General features: G+C 41.7%; 1 protein-coding gene across 3 annotated transcripts in view; it reads left to right on the forward strand.

Annotated features, from left to right (window-relative positions):
* The window catches only part of NEK11 (NIMA related kinase 11), a 203,233-nt gene extending 190,038 nt beyond the window's left edge, over window positions 1-13,195 (forward strand). For 2 of the 3 annotated variants that reach the window (XM_033132583.1, XM_033132584.1), the window contains exon 16: window positions 12,413-12,692. In XM_033132583.1, coding sequence (XP_032988474.1) covers window positions 12,413-12,692 — 280 coding nt within the window. Of the gene's footprint in view, window positions 1-12,412 lie in introns of all 3 variants that reach the window. The other variant, XM_033132582.1, reaches the window with a different exon arrangement.
* Window positions 13,196-19,273: the final 6,078 nt, after the last annotated feature.

A 19,273-nucleotide genomic window follows, 5' to 3' on the forward strand; every position in this document is an offset into this window, starting at 1 on the left:
TGATGCATGGACCAGGCACCCACAAAAGATGTTCTTTTGGTCCTGGAGAAACACAGGCAAAACCTCGTCCCCATGTTAACAAAGTCCCTAACTGCCATTGATTAGTCTGAATGTCCTTCCACCGAATGGGCACATCCTCCAAACCTTTGGGACTGTGGAGATTATTGAAGTGTCTTTCTGTAGCTCTGCGCCCAAGGTGTAGCTCTGTGCTACTGCTAGAGCCAGAAAAATTCAGAAAATTTAAAGTAAACATATTAATTGTACTTGCGGAGGATCCTTATTGTCTCCCCGCTTCTGTTTTTGAAGTTTTTTTTTAAGAGTACAATTAGCACGTTCTACAATAGTTTGTCCTTGGGAATTATAAGGAATCCCAGTAGTATGAGAACTTACTACTTACTAAATTTTGTGAACTTATTATTAGTATAGGCTGGGCCATTAACTGTTTTAATGGCCTGAGGAAGTCCCATAATGGAGAAACAGATAAGCAAATGTCTGCAAGAATGTCCGGCGGTCTCGCCGCTTTGAACGGTGGCTGTGATGAAACCCGAAGATATATCAACCGTGACATGAACGAATGACAAGCATCCAAACGGAGGAACATGGGTCACATCCATTTGCCAGATAGATAGCATTAGGAACCAAACCTCGGGGATTAACCCCTTCTGGACATTCTTGAGGAGCATTGAGAATTTGACAGGTTGGGCAAGTTTGAACTATGTTTAGCTTGTTTAAAAGTAGTTGGAAAACAAGCCCGAAGGCCAGCAGCATTTATATGGGTTAAAGAATGAAACTTGGTTGACTCGGTAACTAACACATTAGCAACCAATGAATCTGCAAGAGCATTGCCACGAGTCAGCGGTCCTGGTAAGGGAATGTGTGGGCGGATATGAGTAACAAAAAATGGATGTTGTCGGTTTCTGACAACCTGTTGGAGCTGATTAAAAAGAAACTGGAGAGACGGGTTTGAGTTGTTAGACAGAAGCGCCGTCTCTATGTTTTGTACAGTATGTTTTGTACAGTACAGAAACAATATTTAAAGGCTCTATATGATCTTGTAAGGCAGTCAAGACTACAACTAACTCTGCTCTCTTTGCAGAAGTGCAATTAGTTTGAATAACTTGTTGATCTGTCTCACTTACGATTGCAGCTCTGCCATTACCAGATCCATCAGTAAAAACTGTTTTACCTCTTGAAATTGGGGTTAAACTTAACCTCTTTGGGAGAATCCAACTAGTTTTTAAAAGAAACTGGAACAATTTACTTTTTGGATAATGATTATCAATGACTCCAAAATATCCACAAACAGCAACTTGCCAGATTTCAGAATGGGTATTTAAATGTATGATTTGTTGTTTTTTAAACGGAACTACTATCTTATCAGCTTCGATTCCGTTTAAATGAAGAACTCTGGTGTGAGCTCATGAAACAAGCTCTGAAATTAACTCTAAATATGTGGAAGGGATTTGACAAAATGATTAGGCAGAAACAACCACTCCACAAGGTCATCTTGTTGGACAATGACCACTGTAGGTGAATGAGGAGTGAGAAAAATTAAAATCTGCAAAGGTTGTGATGGATCTATGCACTGAATCTGAGCTTCTTGAATTTTCTTTTTTACTAATTCTACTCCTGGCTGGCTTGAGGAGTTAGAGTACGGGGACTATCTAATTGAGAAAGACCCCGAAGGAGACCAAACAAATTACTGAGCGCATTGGTTGGGATTCCCAGAGTGGGACGTACCCAATTAATGTCTCCAACAACTTCTGTAAATCATTGAATGTGGAAACCTGATCTCTTCTAATTTGTACCTTTTGAGGTCTAATTGTCTATCTAAAATAGCTCCAAGGTATTTTATAGGAGTTGTAGTTTGAATTTTATCAGGAGCGATACAAAGTCCTGCCAACTCAAGTTGTTCTTGAAGTAATTTAAAACAATCTGCTAAAACCTCTGGAGAGGACGCAGCACAAAGAATATCATCCATATAGTGAATCTGGAAATTTTTCTCTGACCGGAGAAACAGCTCTGGCCACAAAAAACTGACAAAGGGTGGGACTATTTAGCATACCCTGAGGAAGCACTTTCCATTGATATCTTTTAATTGGCTCTTTATTATTTAAAGAGGGCACTGAAAGTGCAAATCTAGGGCAATCCTCAGGACGTAAAGGAACTGAATAAAAACAATCTTGTAAATCTATTACTACTAATGGCCAATTTTTAGGAATCATTGATGGTTGGGGGAGTCCAGGTTGTAATGGACCCATAGGTTCAATTAGAGAATTAATTATTCGCAAATCAGTGAGCATTCTCCATTTTCCTGATCTCTTTTTTTATAACAAACACTGGTGAATTCCAAGGACTAGTTGAATGTTCTATATGATCTTGTTCTAATTGAATTTGTACTAATTCTATTAAAGCCTCTAATTTTTCTTTTGAAAGGGGCCCACTGTTCAATCCCGTGAGGCTTACCACTATTCCATCTAAGAGCTAAAGGAGTTTTTATCCCAGCAGCAGCGGCCCCTAATAAAAAGGCTGTTGATCTTGTGAATGAAATCCCAGCCCTTCGCGTCCCATCTGAGACACTGGCTGAATAGGTTGAGTAATACCTTGACTAAATTTTCCTAATCCTTGTCCTGACTGATATCCCATTTGTTTCATCATGTTTTGACTCTGCGGACTCTATTGTCTGGGGGGTATCCTGATTTCCGCTGCCCATTGAGAGAGCAGGTCTCGACCCCACAAACCGATAGGAATGTCAGCGATGTAAGGCTGTAAAAATCTTTTTTGTTCCTCTGGCCCGAGGCACGGGAGAATGCAAGTGCTCTGAAGCAGTCCCGTAGCCTCACCTACTCCAACAACATTGATGTTAGCTTGTTGGGTGGGACAACTTTTTGGCCAATCATGGGAACAAATTATAGAGATATCCGCACCGGTATCCATAAGCCCCAAGAATTTTTTTGTCTTGATGTTTAACATGGCATACTGGGCGAATATTAGAAATTTTTTTTGCTAGGAAAGTACCTGCAGAGCCTGTACTCCCAAATCCTCCAGTCCTCTTTTGAGTTCCTCGCATCTTAGGTGGAATGACAGGAATTAAAAGAAGCTGAGCAACTCTCTCTCCCCTTTCAGCGGACCAAGGAACTGAGGAGGACATAACAATTTGAATTTCTCCTTTAAAATCTGGACGCATTATCCCTGTGTGGACTGTACCTCCCTTGGATGTTAAGCTTGAGCGACCAAGGCGAAATCCAACCGTGTTTGGTGGAATGGGTCCAACTATGCCTGTGGGCACACGAAGAGGTGCCTCTCCCGCAAGCAATAAAGTATCCTGAGCTGTGCAAACATCAACTGCAGCACTTTCTTCAGTGGCAGGAGTTAATTGTTCTACTAATAACCTTGAGGAGGGGGCACTGACTGACTGGTAATTTTGAGGCATTGGCTGGCTCACAAACGCCCCCGGTTGTTGTCTGGGCCTGGGGCTGGCCCTGCTTCCCGTTTCCTTGAAGCAGAGTCCCATCTTTATGATATTTAGATCTACACTCAGATGCCCAATGATTTCCTTTTTTACAGCGTGGACACACCCGAGTTGCCTAGCCCCCGGGGGAGGAGCGGGCTGCTGTGACTGAGAATTGTTCTTATTTTTAACTCTGCAATTCTTTTTAGAATGTCTGGCCTTGCCACAATAATGGCAAGTGCCAGAAAACTTGTCCTTCTTTTGAAATGCACCTGTAATAGCATTGGCTGACATAGCCGCTTTATGATTTTCTGTCCCTACCTCTTGGCACAAGCGGAGATAGCCCATTGCATCCGTTTTTCCTTTTTGTGTGCCAATCATTCGTCTGCAATCTGTATTAGCATTTTCATAAGCCATAATTTGTAAGATAACATCTGCAGCAACAGGGTTGTTAACCTGTTTATGAATTGCCTCTTGTAACCGAGCCAGAAAATCAGAATACGGCTCTTGTGGTCCTTGTAGGATTTTTTGAAAGGAGGAATGAGTTTTTCCTTTGACCTCAATCTTTTCCCAGGCAGTTAAACAGATTTGTTTAAGCTGTTCAATGCCTAATTCTTCTATGGTTAATTGTTGGCAAACTTCAGCCCACGCTGTTTGTCCTAGAAGTTCATCAGCAGAAATATTTAACTCACGTTCACGGTTTTGTTTTTCCTGCGCTTCTGCTCCCTCAACCCACCAAGTCTTAAATTGGAGGAATTGAGAAGGAGTCAGACAGGTGTTAGCTAGAGCAGCCAATCAGCAGGAATCATCTGATTACCATCGGTAATGCTTTTAATGAGCCCAATGGTATACGGAGAAGTGGCCCCAAACTACAGAACTGCCTGTTTTAATTCTTTAAGCAATTTCAAAGGAAAAGGCTCATAAATAGCCTCATGAGTCCCATCAGGGTTGTCATCATCTTGTGGAGCAACCTGTCTGAGAGGTCCTGGAAAATCAAGGGCATCTATATCTCCTTCTAGTCTGGCCTGATATCTACCGCGCTCTATAGCTGACAATGATGAGCGTAAACCTTTTTTGGTTGCCTTAGGGACGTCCTTATTAAAAGGATTATTGCTCCCATAGGGAACTTTAGGAGGCTTCCACACCTGTTCTATACAAGGCGGTGGAGGCCAATGAATCGGAGGAGGAGGAGGAAATTCCTCCCAGAAACACTCCTCTAGATCTGGGTAAAGATTTCTGGGACTAATTGTGGAAAATGACTCAGACCCCTCATCCTCATCTAATTCCTTTTTTATCCTTTTAGGGGAATCTTTAGTATCCTCCTCTCTTTCTTCCTTTTCTCCTTCTGAATCTGTTTGTAAGGGCTCTAGAACCGAGTGAACCTTCTCAAAAGTTTCCCACACTGAGCCAGGAAAGGGAACTCCGTTAGCATGTAAGTCACGGAGGTCCTGGCCAACTGCTTCCCATGTATGTAAATCTAATGTTCCCAGGTTTGGAAACCAGGAACAATGAGTCTCAATTATTTTAAGGAGTTCTTCTAATTTCTTTTCTGAGGTTTTATGCTTTCCTTTCTTAAAAAGCTGCTTAAGCAGGCAAATATATGGTCTATACTTGCTCTCTGTATTACCCATGTTAGTTAATGAACAGGACAGAGGAGAAAAGGACTTTCACTCCATCTCCACTCTGATGCTCGGCGGGCCGTTCCCCTCGCGGGAACTTAGCACCCGTCTTAACTAAAGGCGCAACTGTGTAAGTCCCGGTCCAGTTTGGGGAGACCCCCAAATCGCCGTTATGCCTTATGACATGGTGACGGAACCGCGGTGACAAGCCCACTCAAGTCCTGTAGCTACGAAGATCGTGGGACTATAAACAATCACTCACACATTCACACTCTTTCATACGAAAGTGTTAGTAGTTATTCTCTGTTCACTTCTCTGAATGACCCTGGTTAAAATTCTCCAAGTCCAAAAACTACCTCCTTACCCCAGGTAGCTGTCCCGATGGATGCTCAGAGACCCTCAGCCGTATCTGCAGACCTCACAACTCTGGGTCGCCCTTCCCTTCTCGAGCTGCCCCACGTTGGGCGCCAGATGTTGCGACCTGCACAAGACAAGCAGTGGGAAGACGAGGGGGGCGGTGCAGGGCTAAACTATAATAAAGAGACAGAGACTAATACAGTTAACTCTCAGAGGGCCAAGGGTCTCGCAGCCTTAAAACTGGAGCCCCGAATCCGACCGACTGATGGTATTTATTGATGACACACAAGGAAGTTACATTGTTTAAGACACGGTCTGTGAAACTCAATCACTACGTCAGAAAATGACTTCAAACCGAAATTTTTTGTCCCAAAACAGCCGGAGCATATAGTACCATGATGACTAAGGTGCGGTATGCACCTCCCTGGGGGAGAGAGTCTCTCGCGGTGAAACTGTCCCATGAGCTGAGCAGAAAGAGCTTGATCTTATCGCTCTAATGGGCCTCTCTCACAATTAGGTGAGAGGGAGCAGCAGGAGAAAGCAGCAGCTTCTCTCAAAACAGGAGGAAGGAGCGGCAAGGCTCCTTCTTGTTTCCCTTGTAACAGCTCATTGGGGGTCTCAACGGGGTCCCATCTGGCTTGAGTTGTTCCTCCCATGAGGAATCTTACTCGTCTTTGACTGCAAACCCTTCTTTTGGAGACCAAACAGAGAGACACAAGGTGTAACAAACTCAGTCCCAGAGAAGCACAGTCCCACAGACTCTTCTTTCCTTAAGGAAAGGTGCGGGGGGACAAACGGCTAGGCTGTTGTGTGACCACAGAGGAACATTCTACAAAGTAATTTCCTTTAAATCTTTGAAAGTGTTCAGATCATTGAAGGAGAATAACGAGACATGACAAATAAATGTAACACAGGATTATTTTGACCTGGTCCTTTTGTTATAAGGGCGTTATTGGACAATTAAGGTAAGTTGAATGGATTAGAGAATTAGATAAGAGTAATGTATCAATATTAATTTCCTGATTTTGAAGGCTATTACGTGGTTATGTAAGAGGGTGTCTTTATTTGTAGAAAATAAACACAAAGGATGAGGGGTGAGGGACATCAGGTCAGCAACCTGTGCTCAAAAGGCTCACAGAAAAAAAAAAAAGAGTTTTTTGTGCTATAAGTATCTTTTCTGTAAGTATGAGATTGTTTCAAAATTAAAATAATATTTAAAATGCAAGGACATTTTTATGTGACATCCTTATAGAACTAAGCAGATATAGTCCTCTTCTTTAGAACCCTTAAGAGAGAGAGATAATTACAGGGCACACAAAACAGTCAGTAATTGATGGGCAAATAAATATATGAGATAAAATATATTGTTTGCAAATAAAAAGTAAACATGAGAAGAGGTCAGTAAAGGAATTTTGAGGATGACAGATTGAGTTTGGAGTAAATAGTGCTCTCTTATAGGGAGTCAGCCAAGCACATATTGGGGTTTTGCTCCCGGCAGCTGGATCTTCTTCCAAACCCTGGGGAGACTCCAGCTCCCCTGTGTCTGCCATTGTTCTGGGTGGGACAGTGATCCAGCTCAAAGAGCGCTGGCTGTAATTGAAGCATCTGCACTAGGATGATATTTAGGATCCCTTAAACACTTGAAAGACTTGAACAGAAGGATGAAATTGATAAAGGATATGGAACATAGGAAGAAATAGATGAAAAAGAATGACAATGTAAGTTCTCCATACAATTTACTCATATGTGGGACATAAAACTGAAAGCAACAAACAAACAAGACAAATGAACAAAAACTCATAGACACAGTCAACAATTTAGTGGTTACCAGAGGGAAGGGGAGGGGAGATAGAAAAGGGTACAGGGGGTCAAGTATATGGTGATAGAAGGAGAGTTGACTCTGGGCGGTGAGCACACAATGCAATCTATAGATGACATGTTATAGAGTTGTACACTTGAAACCTATATAATTTTATTAACCAATGTCACCCCAATAAACTTAATAAAATTAAAAAATATATAAAATAAATGTTAGTCTCATCCCCCTCCCCAAAAGAAAAGAAAAGAAAATATGAGTTCTCTTCACTTGAAAATGTAAGGTCTTTTTATTTGAGATACCCACCTGACTGAAGGAGTGGTTCTTATCTTTTCCTCCTCTCCATTTCTCCTCCCCTCCCTCCCTTTGAAAAAGCAAATTTCGAACCCTTTAAACAGCATGGGGACAACTCCCCTCTCTTCTCAAATCTTAGATAACATCAAGAGAGTCCGCTTAAGTGGAATTTTCTATTTTATGATTTCTAAAATACTCATTGCAGAATTGTTACAGCATGTTTTCCAAGTGTCAGAATAAATTTACACTGCAATATTACAATGCCAGAGCATTATATCACTTTTTTTTGGCTTAAAACGAGTTTGTTTATAGCATGCCTGATTTCTTCATTGACCCATAATTTATTTGGAATAAATGAATTTCCAACGTGGTAATAATCTATATTTTTGTCACAGATTTCTATCAATTGTACTGTGATCTGATAACTAGATTTTGTATAAAATTATTTGAAATGTGTTGAGACTTGAATTGGTATCTAGTATGTGGTCAGTTTTTATGAGTTATATGAGATAAATGTTTTATTTTTCTCATGAAACTTAATGGTTGTATGGATCATTCCTTCATTTTCTAATTGTCAGGGAATGAGAGGATTCTATATATGTCTATTAAGTTTAACTTGTTAAGTGTGTTCAGATTTTCTACATCAATACTAATTTTTTCAAATGTTCACCTATCAGTAACTGAGCACGGTGTAATGAAATACTAAATTATGGGGATATATCTGACATTGTCTTCCTGTAGTGCTTCATATATTTTGATTCTCCTTTATTAGATGCATACTAGTATAGAGTTTTGAGATCTTCCTGGTGAACTGAATCCTTTTCATTATCTAGTGGCATTCTTTATCCTAATAATGCGTTGGTTTTTTTTCTGAAAATCTGTCTCATATCAATATAGCTACCCCCAGATTTCTTTTGTTTATCATTTGGCTGGCATATCTTTTGCTTGTTTGTTTACAATATAGCTACCCCCAGATTTCTTTTGTTTATCATTTGGCTGGCATATCTTTTGTTTGTTTGTTTACTCTCAACCATTCAATGCCCTATGTTTTAGGTGTGTCCCTTACAAAAAATATATTCTGGATTTTGTTTTTTTCAGTCAGTGAGTTTACCCATCTACACTTACTGATTATGAACAACGGAGGGTGTTTAGGTCACAAATAAAATAACCCATAAGGAATAGTCAGCTTTAACAGGGTACCCAACCAACAGTTACACTCAAGATTCTGCTGTCCAGGGTGGGCAGAGCAGAAGGCAAGCTCCACTTACAGAAAGGGGCCTGCCAGTCACCTGTCCCATATGTGGCTGCCACATGTCACCCCAGCACCAACAGTGCAGTTTCTGTAGAGAGATCTGTTTGGTCCTTGCTCAGAAGATTCAGAGACAGCCATTTGAAATTCTAGGCGTGGCGAGAAGGGGTACAGAATCCATCTTTAGTAAAGATTCCCTATGCCTGTTAGCACCAAACGATCGTTAAGACAGCAGTATTAACAGAAAATACATTGCATCACTCTATTCCTGCAGTGGCTCATACATATTTGATGTGTAGGGATTTCTTATATTCTATAAAATCATGTTCCAGTTTTCCTTAAAGTATGCCTGAAGAATAATCTATGTGTTCTCTTAATGCTTTCTGCTAAAGTAGGTTTGCATGATTATTTCTATGAAATTACTTTTTTGTTTACTCCCACTGTGCCACTGGCCTTCCTGTCTTTTTATTTATTATTTTTTTCAAATTCAGTCAGAGAAGATAAAAATATTTAAAATAGTTTCTTAACCAGAGGTAGAACTGAAAAATTTCTTGATACTCCCACTTAAACCAAAATAGGATTCTTGCGCAATTCACCTTTGGGAAAGTAACAATGATGTGCACGATAGTAAAACAGTGGCTATTAAGTGCCGGGTAGGTGACGGGTACTCTGCTGAGATAGGTGTGTGTGCGTGTATGTGTGTGTGTGTGTACTCTCCACTTAAATATGAAAATTCAAGGCTCAGAGAGGTTAAGTAAGTGGCTCAGTCACACAGCCAGTGAAGGGGAGAGCTTCGATTCAACTCTGGTCTTTCTGAATCCATCGTGATGAAAACAATGAGTCCTGGAATGAAATTGCTGGAATTCATATCCCAGCTCCACTACTTAAAAACTATGTGGCAATGGGCAAGTTATTACCCTCTTATATCTCAGTTTTCTATTCTGTAAAATGGGAATAACAATATCTGTCCATAGGGTTGTCATGAGGATTTAATGGGATAGTATGAAGAGATGCCCAGAATAGAGCCCAGCACATAGAGAAAGCTCAAAAACTGTCAGTTATTATGGTTTCAAGGGACATTTTGGGCTTCTTCATCATCAGTGGGTTATGTTACCAGTCAAATTCTAAAGTTTCTTTAATGTTATATTCATCTGGTTCTCACCCTGTTCTTCATGCATCCTATTCACCTGCCAAAGTGATTTGATTTCCCAGTGTTCGCTCCCACTGCTGGCTGCCCCCTGGCTGCCCTCCAGCTGTTAGCGCTCAAGTTAGATGGCGCCTTCTCCTACTCCGCTTTCTCCGATTTTCCCAACTGTGAAATTTCATAGCACTTTATAGTTTTCTTAAGATGCTTAACGGCTGTATGGGTCATTCCCTCATTCTATAAATATTTCCTGAGTACCTTGTGAATGCTTGGTCCTGTTGTAGTCACTGGGTCCTTCCCTCCTGGAACTCGTATGCTCATTAGGGGAGTGGGACAGATATATACACCTAAAAACAGAAAAACACTACCAGACTTATAAGTGCTATGCAGACAGTTAAGGTGGTGCGACAGAGGTGACTGGGGCGCAGGCCTGATAACCTAGTCGAGCTGCATGATGTGGGACCCTGGGGCTGCCATCCCTCCAGCACTCGAAGTTCCAAGCCCTGTGTTTGCGGTTAAGCTCCATCAACAACTAGCTGTGTGAGTTTTCAAAAGTCAACCTATTTATTCTCACCTGTAAAATGAAGATAAATGTTCAATGAATTGCCTAGTTCACAAGGATCATTTGAGATAATGAATGGGAAAGCATTTTGCAAGCTCTCAAGTATTAGAAAACGTTAATTAAAATTTAAAGTGCATAGAGCTTGCCTTATAATTACTAGCCCCTAAACTAGAGCAGGATCAGTTACTTCTTCTTCTTCTGATCTGCCACAAAGCCTAACCTAGATCCTGTGTTCTAGAGATTACAAAATTGAATAGTACTGCAAAGAACAGCTCACAAAATGCATGAAAGAGTCTGTGATTAATACCTTCAGTGTTATTGTCAACATTACTGTCACTACTGTCTAGCGGTAAGGCGTTAAAAATTCTGGGGGAAAAACCCCCAAAACGCCGCTCTTTCTTTTTACCAAATCCATTGAAATGAATAAAGAAGCATTTTTCTCAAGGTTAAAGTCATCAAAATACTTATATCTTTTGACCTACTAATTCCATTCTCACACAATATTTTAGCTTCTAATAAAGCTCAACATATATACAGAAAAGTGCAGCCATCCTAACTACATATATGCGTTTTCACAGAGTGAACACACCCTTAATGCGCCTCACTCCCAGAAATGATGCCAGAAAATACTTCCCTACATGAAAAAGCTTTGTTCCTAAAGACATTCACACCGTGTTATAGAGAAAAAAGCTAACCGTTTGGTGGAGGAATGATTAATAAATGTTGGCACATAAATGTTGAACTGTGGATCAAAATTCACGAAGCTCGACTTCCCTTGAGTCAGGCAGGCAGGGCAAATGTGAGAAGAGGCCGAGTAGAAGATAAGGAGTGAGGGAGCTGAGCGAAGCACAGTGAAAACATGGAGACTGCAGAGTGCAGGCCCTGCCTAAAGGCTTTACATTAAAATAATAATAATAATAATAATAATAATAATAATAATAATAATAATAAACCAGAGGAAAACAAAACATGGTGCTGCTCAAACAAAGCATGTTGTGGCCCAAGTGTCACCCATGGGCCTTTAGTCCGTGGCCTTAGCTAGAAAGAGGGGGAAACAGAGGCAAAAAAAACACACTGATTAAGGTGATCCGATTATAACAAGGCACAGATTATGGCTGCAGATGGACTGGTCTGGAGACAAGTACAGAAAAATGAACGCTGGCCTTGCTGCGACGGGGCCAAATTACCGTACCCCTAAAGCCTCAGTTTCTTCAGCTGTAAATCAGGGATTTAAAAAAAAAAAAATCCCTCATAAGGTGTTGTAAAGGTTAACTGCAGAGAAAAGTGCCTTTGGTTAATAAAACAATTCTTTTCCCCTCATTATTACTTTTCTTCTCATTATTATTATTTCTTTGATTTCATATCCCACTGCCGTGTCTCCCCTTTTTTCCTGACTCTAGTCGTTCTGGCTTTCTCGCTATTTCTCTGACATAGTTTAGCCTCAGGGCCCCATTTCTCCTTTCCCCCTAGTACTGGCCAGTCTTCATGGGGGTCTCTGTTCACATGATACCTACTTGGGGAAGGTCTGCCCTGCCCCTCACTTTTCTCCACCTCTCACTCTACTGTATTGTTCTTCATCGCACTTTGCACTGCCTGACATTTTATTATGAATGTATTTTTAAATTCACCTGTTTATCGACCTGGAAGATTTGCTCCCGAAGGCAGGAGTTTGCCAAACTTATTTCATGCTGTATTCTCTAGTCCGTAGCAGGATCCCTGGCACATCATAGACTTTCAAGAAATATTTGTTGAATATTATTGAGTGTTCAAAGCAGAGACATCATCAAATGTTATTGTTTTCCTTTCACCCCCCCAAATCGGGGTTACAGTGTGATTTGTGTAATTAGTGATTTAAAACTACATTTCTTGCAGGTTATCTCAATGGGTAATTCTTTTTCTCTTTCCTACCCCATCTGGCAGATCAGCCATGCGGAAGCTGGGAGCAGAAGTATTTGGGGAGGTCTATGATTACCTCCAGGGAGCAAGGCGGCAGAACGCCAGCGAGGCGGAGATCCGAGCGTCCCTAGAAAAGGTGGTGCCTCATGCCAGTGACTGTTTTGAAGTTGATCAGCTCCTCTACTTTGAGAAGCAGTCGCTTATCACCATGGGAGAAAGGCCCACACTCCAGAGCCATCATGGACAACTGTCAAAAGCCAGCAAGTTCAAGGGGACAAACTGTGCAAATCCATTCAACACATAAACTGGACTCTATTATGGGAAATGGGAGCGCTCATCTTTACTTTCAATTCTTTATCAAAAGGAATTTAGAGAGTAGCCAACACCTCTGCCTGTACTTGGAGTCCTGGGCTAGTCAGTGTTGTTTGGTCTATACTCTGAGAGAAGCGTAGGGATCAGGTTTGGCTTCCTGAAAAGCACTCCCACACATGTGCCCTCAGGGTTCCCACTGGGACTGGACCCCCGTGACGATGGCCTGGGGAAGCCGTCTGTTCTTCTTCATTTCCACCTGGAGGACAGACCCAGTGCCTGACCGCCTGGGGTCCCCCGGGACTGTGGCCAGCCTGTGCCTGAAGGTTCTTGGACACCGGCCTCTGGCACACTGAGCTGCTGCCCAGAGTCAGACATACCTGTCTCAGGTGCCCTGTTTGTGGTCCACTTTTGCCCTTTCATAGCTCACAAGCAAGAAGTCCCTATGTATAAGGACCTGGGTGAAAAATCCAAAACCTGATTCCCTCCTGTGATTTATTCCCCAGACTCATCCATGGAGTTCTAAAGACTCTTATTCTTAATAAATATCTTTACCATGGATACAAATCACCTATTTTGGCTTTTCCTTATCCAGAAGTATCTTGTTGACTGTAACACAGCCATCTAATGATAATTATTACTTAGAGCAGTGAACTTTTGGTTTATTAGGAGCCTGTTATGTACCAGTACTGTGCTTACTAATATAAGGACCTGATTTCACTGGATCTTTTCACCAAAGGGAGAGAAAGAGGGTGGGGTGGGGAAGGGGGGAGAGAGAAAGAGAGAGAGAGAGAGAGAGAGAGAGAGAGAGAGAGAGAGAGAGAGAGAGAGAGAGAGAGAGATTTTGCCCCATTTTACAGCTGAGGATGCTCAGGTGAGTTACCTGCTCAGTCACACAACTACGAGAAGTTGAGCTGGGATTTCACCCCAGGTCTGTCTGATTCCAGCACCCATGCTCTCATGCATGTAGGTTTTCAACTGAGGAGCTACATCAGATTGCTTAAGAAGCTTCTTAAACACAGACACGTTGAAAGATACTGTCCAGAGAAGAGTACCCTGGGTTTAAGAACATGTTGTAAGGGAGGAAAGACTTCCTCTACCCTCTTCGGTTCTGTGGCTGCGGCCTACAAACCTGACGAAAGACAGATAAACAGGAGAAAAAGCATACAGATTTTATTTAATATTAATATTTTCAATGGCGGTGGGGGGGCTTTCTAGAAAGAAGTGAAAACCCTAACACAAGCATTTAAGCCTGAGAGCTTAATATACCATTTCGACAAAAGAGTGATACATTTGTGGAGAAGTGACAAGACAAAGGAAAAGGGATTTGAGCTCCTAAGGGGTGGGGGTGGGGCAAATTGTGGGAAAGTAAATGGGAAATATATGGAGGAACTAATGGAAGATCAGGGTGATTTTAATAGGTTTGATTGTACAGATACATCTCAGCATTGACACCCCATCTTTGATGTTAAGAATGTTTGTGGGGACAGAGCCCCAGAGAGCAGTTTCAGGCTCTCGGCCTCACGTGGAGGGGTGCTGGCTCGGGTAGTAGTAGATGGCCGTCAGCTGTGGCTAGTTGGCCATCAGCTGTAACCAGTGAGCCATTGGCCAGTAATATAACTGCCATGGCTTTGCTAGCAGGAAATGGGGGCTGGCAAGAAAATGGGGGCTAGCAAGAAGATGGTGGCTGAGTCTGCAAGCGGTGCAGTGAGGGTTGCAAACAGTGTGGCTCCTGCTTCCTGTGTCTCCCACCCAGCCTCCAGCGAGAATATAGTAATATGACTTCCCTATCTACGGCTCCGTGGGTGTTCCTTTTTGGCCTCACCATGTCCTGCGTTCTTATGTGGGGAGCGGGAGCAGAGACGCTGACGCCCTGCATGACACATGGCGCAGCAAGCAGGGTCTCCCGCATGACAATGTTTTTCTCTTCCTGGTCCAGGGAGGGCATTTTCTCATAGGAAATTTATGATTTTAGGTAGAAAGGGGGGGCGGGCACAGAGCTCTTCCAGCATCTGCTGTTTCTTAATTGTTTTCAGCTCAAAATAATCCTTATGCCAATGAGATTTATTTTGGGTGGCATATTCCGATCCCCTACAATGTCTAGGAAGACAGGTACAGACTGAAAACAACTTATGCTCCCGGGACTTGTGCTGTGCATCATATCAGGCTTAAAAGAAAGCAGAGCTAGGAGGAAATACCTTTTGGGATTACAGCTCTGTGCCTTACAAAACTCATTCATGTTCACCTTTCATTTGGTTCAGTGGAAGCAGGGGCACAATGTTTAAGACGACTAGGAGAAAATACATTTTTAATATTACCAGGGGGAAAAATGCTTTCTCCCTCAGCCATATTTTGTGTTAATTTTGACTGCAGCATAGGCTGAAATAATTCTATGGGTATCCCACATACCCCTGGTGATTTCTTTCTTCCCAATACTTTCAAGGCAGCTTTCACTTCACTTTCTAGAATTATAGGTTCTTCCTCATAGGAATCTTTTTCAAAAGTATCCTTTTGTCTTTTCTGTATATATTTTTAGTATATTGTCTCCACCTTCCCTTTGTTTTCTCCTGGTCTTTGTTGGTTATTCAGCATTCTTAGGATTTCCCTTTTATTTCTTGAATCTTTTGGTAGAGATCTCTGTTTTTTTTGTTGTTGTTTTTTTTCCATTTTTGTTGTTCTCTTCTATCTCCTTACATTAAATATGCAAATTAATTGAATTACATAGAATTAGGAAAGATCACCAAGAGCAAAGATGTGTTATTGGAGACCAAAGCTAAGATCTTACACCCTTGTAGTCCCAATTACTATGTATGGATGCAAAAGTCATGCAGTGAAGAAGGCTGATGGGAAAAACATGATTCATTTGAAGTATGGTGTTGGAGAGCTCTACTGATACCTGGGCCCCCCAGGAAGATGAACAAGTGAGTCCTAGAGCAAATTAGGCCTGAAACATCGCTGGAGATAAAAAATGACAAAACTGAAGCTCTTCTACTTCAAGCACATCATGAGAAGTCATGGTTCTTTGAAAAAGACGATGGTGCTGGGAAAAATAGAAGGCAGCAGGAAAAGAGGAAGACCAAACATGAGATGGACTGAGTCCATAAAAGAAGTCAAAGGCGGGAGTCTACAGGAGCTGAGCAGGGCTGTTGACATGACATTGTGGACGTCACTCAGTCATAGGGTTGCCAGGAGTTAGAGATGACTTAACAGCATGTAACACACACACACAGGCGCACAAACACACACGCACACACACACACATACCAGTGTGGGTATTAACTGCTAACCAACTTGAGAGATTGTGAGTGGAAACTGAGGAATTAGAGAAGTAGGAAAGTGTTTGTTATGAAACGGTCACAGGTATAGGGAATAAAGGAACCCTGCTAACTTGCTGCTTTGTGAAAAAATATGTTTCATAAATGCCAATTGACCTTTCTGCTTTCTATTTATATAGAGGAAATGCCACCAGCTATTTTGGGTGATGCGGAGATAAGACATACAAAGGAGAGTTATAGAAGTTAATTATTTAATGTATTTGGAGTGAGGCTGGTGCAAAAGCTCTAGATCTATTATAAAGGAGTCCAACCATCGAGTGGTCTCAGGATAAACGACGCTGACAAATTAAACAGTAGCTAAAGGGGAAAACATACCCCACTCCTCTTTTAGGATGATGGGACGGCTAACTAATGTGTTAAAGGAAATGAAGCCAGGCCACCAAGATGATAAAGGAGCAAAAATGAGTCAAAGAGAAGGAGAAAGGGTGTGTGAGAGAGAGAGGGACAGAGGTAGAGATAGACAGAGACAGAGGACAGGGGAGAGGGGTAGGGGTAGACAGACAGACAGTAAAGAATGTTTCAAAATGATCTGCCACAACCTGCATAAGGAAACAAAATGGAACTTAATACCCGATGACTTGGATTCTAGACCCACTCTTGCCATTTACTGTGTGATCTAGAGCAAATCATTTTCTCTGAGTCTTAGTTTCCTGCCTGCCTCTGACGATTCCTGTAAAGACCAAGGAAGATAATGTAATAGGTTGAATCACGTGACATTGTCACTGGGATTTGACGTAATGTGGGGAAATGCTTTAAATACTATAAGTAAGATGCCCTCAACTTTGGAGGAGAAATCATTATTGGCTTAATGGTCCGGCCGCCTGGTCTCCCATCATTAGATTCATCCCTGCAGGCTTCTTTAGGCTTCTAACATTCTACTACCACCGTGCAACACACCCCAAAAGTACACCCTTTCAGCCATTTTCAGCTAGCACTTGATTAAAAATTTGCTGACCGTCGGCAAAGAGCTGAAGGGCCCGAAGGAAAGCAGCTGTGGAAAGGCAAGCGAGGGGGCTCTGAGAACCAGCCGCGCCTCCTGGACGATGCCTCAGTGCTCTTTACATGTCATTAACCTGCCTCTGTGACCCCAAATTAGCCGCATCTCCAGTTCCCTGAGGACACTCGGTTCTTCCTTAACTTCAGGAGGGAATTCAGAAGTTTGGTCCAACAAACAGACATTATAAAATCATTTCTTCATAAACATTCATTAGGAGTAGCAGAATCATTAACATTTATGCCGAATTGAAAGGCTCCAATAGAGCTATTTTCAAACTAGATTTGTAGGTTTCATTGGAAAGACAATCTTTCAACAGCTAGAATTTTTTTTTTTTCTTTTCAAAACATTGTGGCTTTTTCCTGCTCTTGAAAGACTGAGATTTTGATTCCAATTCACCCCGCCCTGGACGCTTGCCTGTCCCCCTATAACTTCGTAATTCTGCCCATCCCTGTGGGAGGGGCACATTTCCCTACCCCTTGACTCTGAGTCTGGCCACGGAACCTGTTTTAGTTCAGAGATCACTCAAGAGCGGGACACTTGCAGGTGCAGTTCTTTATGTTCTCTTATGCCTCTGCCCTCACCCGCTAGCCCGCCAATCACGGGGGAGAGTGAGAGACCTGCAGCAGAGCCACCCCAGCCACCGCGGAAGGGAAGGAAGCAGCGAGCTCCAGGCCATGCGCGAACTCCTGAGCCAGAAGCAAATGTGTTTTGCTGTATGCTACTTGGGTTTTGTGGTCGTTTGCTATGCATTATTATGGCAAGAAGCTAACCAGTGTACCTTCCTTCTCCAGATATCACTCTTTATATTCCTCCTCTGGACACCTTTTATCAAGTCCTCAGGCTCTCTACTTTTCGGCATTGAATTTTATAAGTTTGGGGAAAAGTTTACTTCTAATTAAATGATTCTGTGACTTCTCAGAAAAAAATACGGGTGCTTTTTTTTTTGCAAAATGACTCAGGTGAACCATGAAGTCTGGTCCGTGGCTTTTGGCATGTTTCCAGGCACTGCTACAGGAGCAGGAGGCTACCAAGACTACCTCTTCTGCACATGCGCTCTAAGTCTTCCTTGGATTTTAGCTCACCATGTGTTGAGTTCGCATCCTGTACCAGGCACCAAGTGTAGGCACACAATTTTGAATGATAAGAATTCATCACGCAAAGGCAACAACCTAAATGTCTGTCAACAGATGGACGGGTAAAGGAAATGTGACATATTTACATAAACAGAGGGTATCAAAACAATGTATACACATTTTAAGAAAAGAAAAAAAACCCTTAAAATTACACTGATGGTAACCACTTTGAGCACCTCTTGTAATTGCAGAAGTCAAATGTGACTTGTATTCGTCTTTTGTTAGTATATATTATTACAATTTTAATACAGTTTTTTCCTTTCTTAAATTGTATATACATTGTTTTGGCCTTCTCTGTATATACAGTGGAATATTATTCAACCTAAAAAAAAAGAAAGTCCTGCCATTTGTGACAACATGGATGAACGTGGAGGATATTATGCTAAGTGAAATAAGCGAGACACAAAAAGACAAATACTGTATGATCTCACATATATGTGGAATCTAAAAAAGTCAAATTCATAAAAACAGTAAAATAGTGGTTGCCAGGGGTTGGAGCTGTGGGGAAAATGGGGAGTAGTTGATCAAAGGGTACAAAGTTTCAGATATACTAAATTCTGGAAATCTAATGTACAGTAGTGACTATAGTTAATAATACTATATTATTGTATACTTGAAATTTGCTAAGAAATCTTAAGTGTTTGTACCACACACACACACAAAAATGGTATCTATATGAGGTGATGAATATATAAATTAGCTTGATTATGGTAATCATCTCACAAAGTATATCAAAACATGACATTGTACCCTTTAAATACATACAATTTTTATTTGTCAAATATACTGCAGTAAAACTAGAAAAAAATTCACCAGGCAAATAAAAAGAAAGGCATGAAGAACACAAAGATGGAGGACACAGGACACAGCCTTGTAAGTTCTGAGAATTTGAATCTTCTTGTGTTGGTGGTACATCAAGTGTTAGAGTGATTCTGTCAAGTTTGAGAGGAAGGTATGGTGCCCAGCACCCAAGATGGCCCCCAGTTATCCTCACTTGTGATATTCCTGCTCTATAGTTTCCTCTCACATTGCGTCAGGGGCGGCCCATGTGACCAATTGAATACTGTAGAAGTGATGGTGTATGAATTCTGAGACGAGGCCATAAAAGACA

This window comes from Rhinolophus ferrumequinum, chromosome 17, assembly GCF_004115265.2.
Source record: "Rhinolophus ferrumequinum isolate MPI-CBG mRhiFer1 chromosome 17, mRhiFer1_v1.p, whole genome shotgun sequence".
NCBI classification, from domain to species: Eukaryota; Metazoa; Chordata; class Mammalia; order Chiroptera; family Rhinolophidae; genus Rhinolophus; species Rhinolophus ferrumequinum.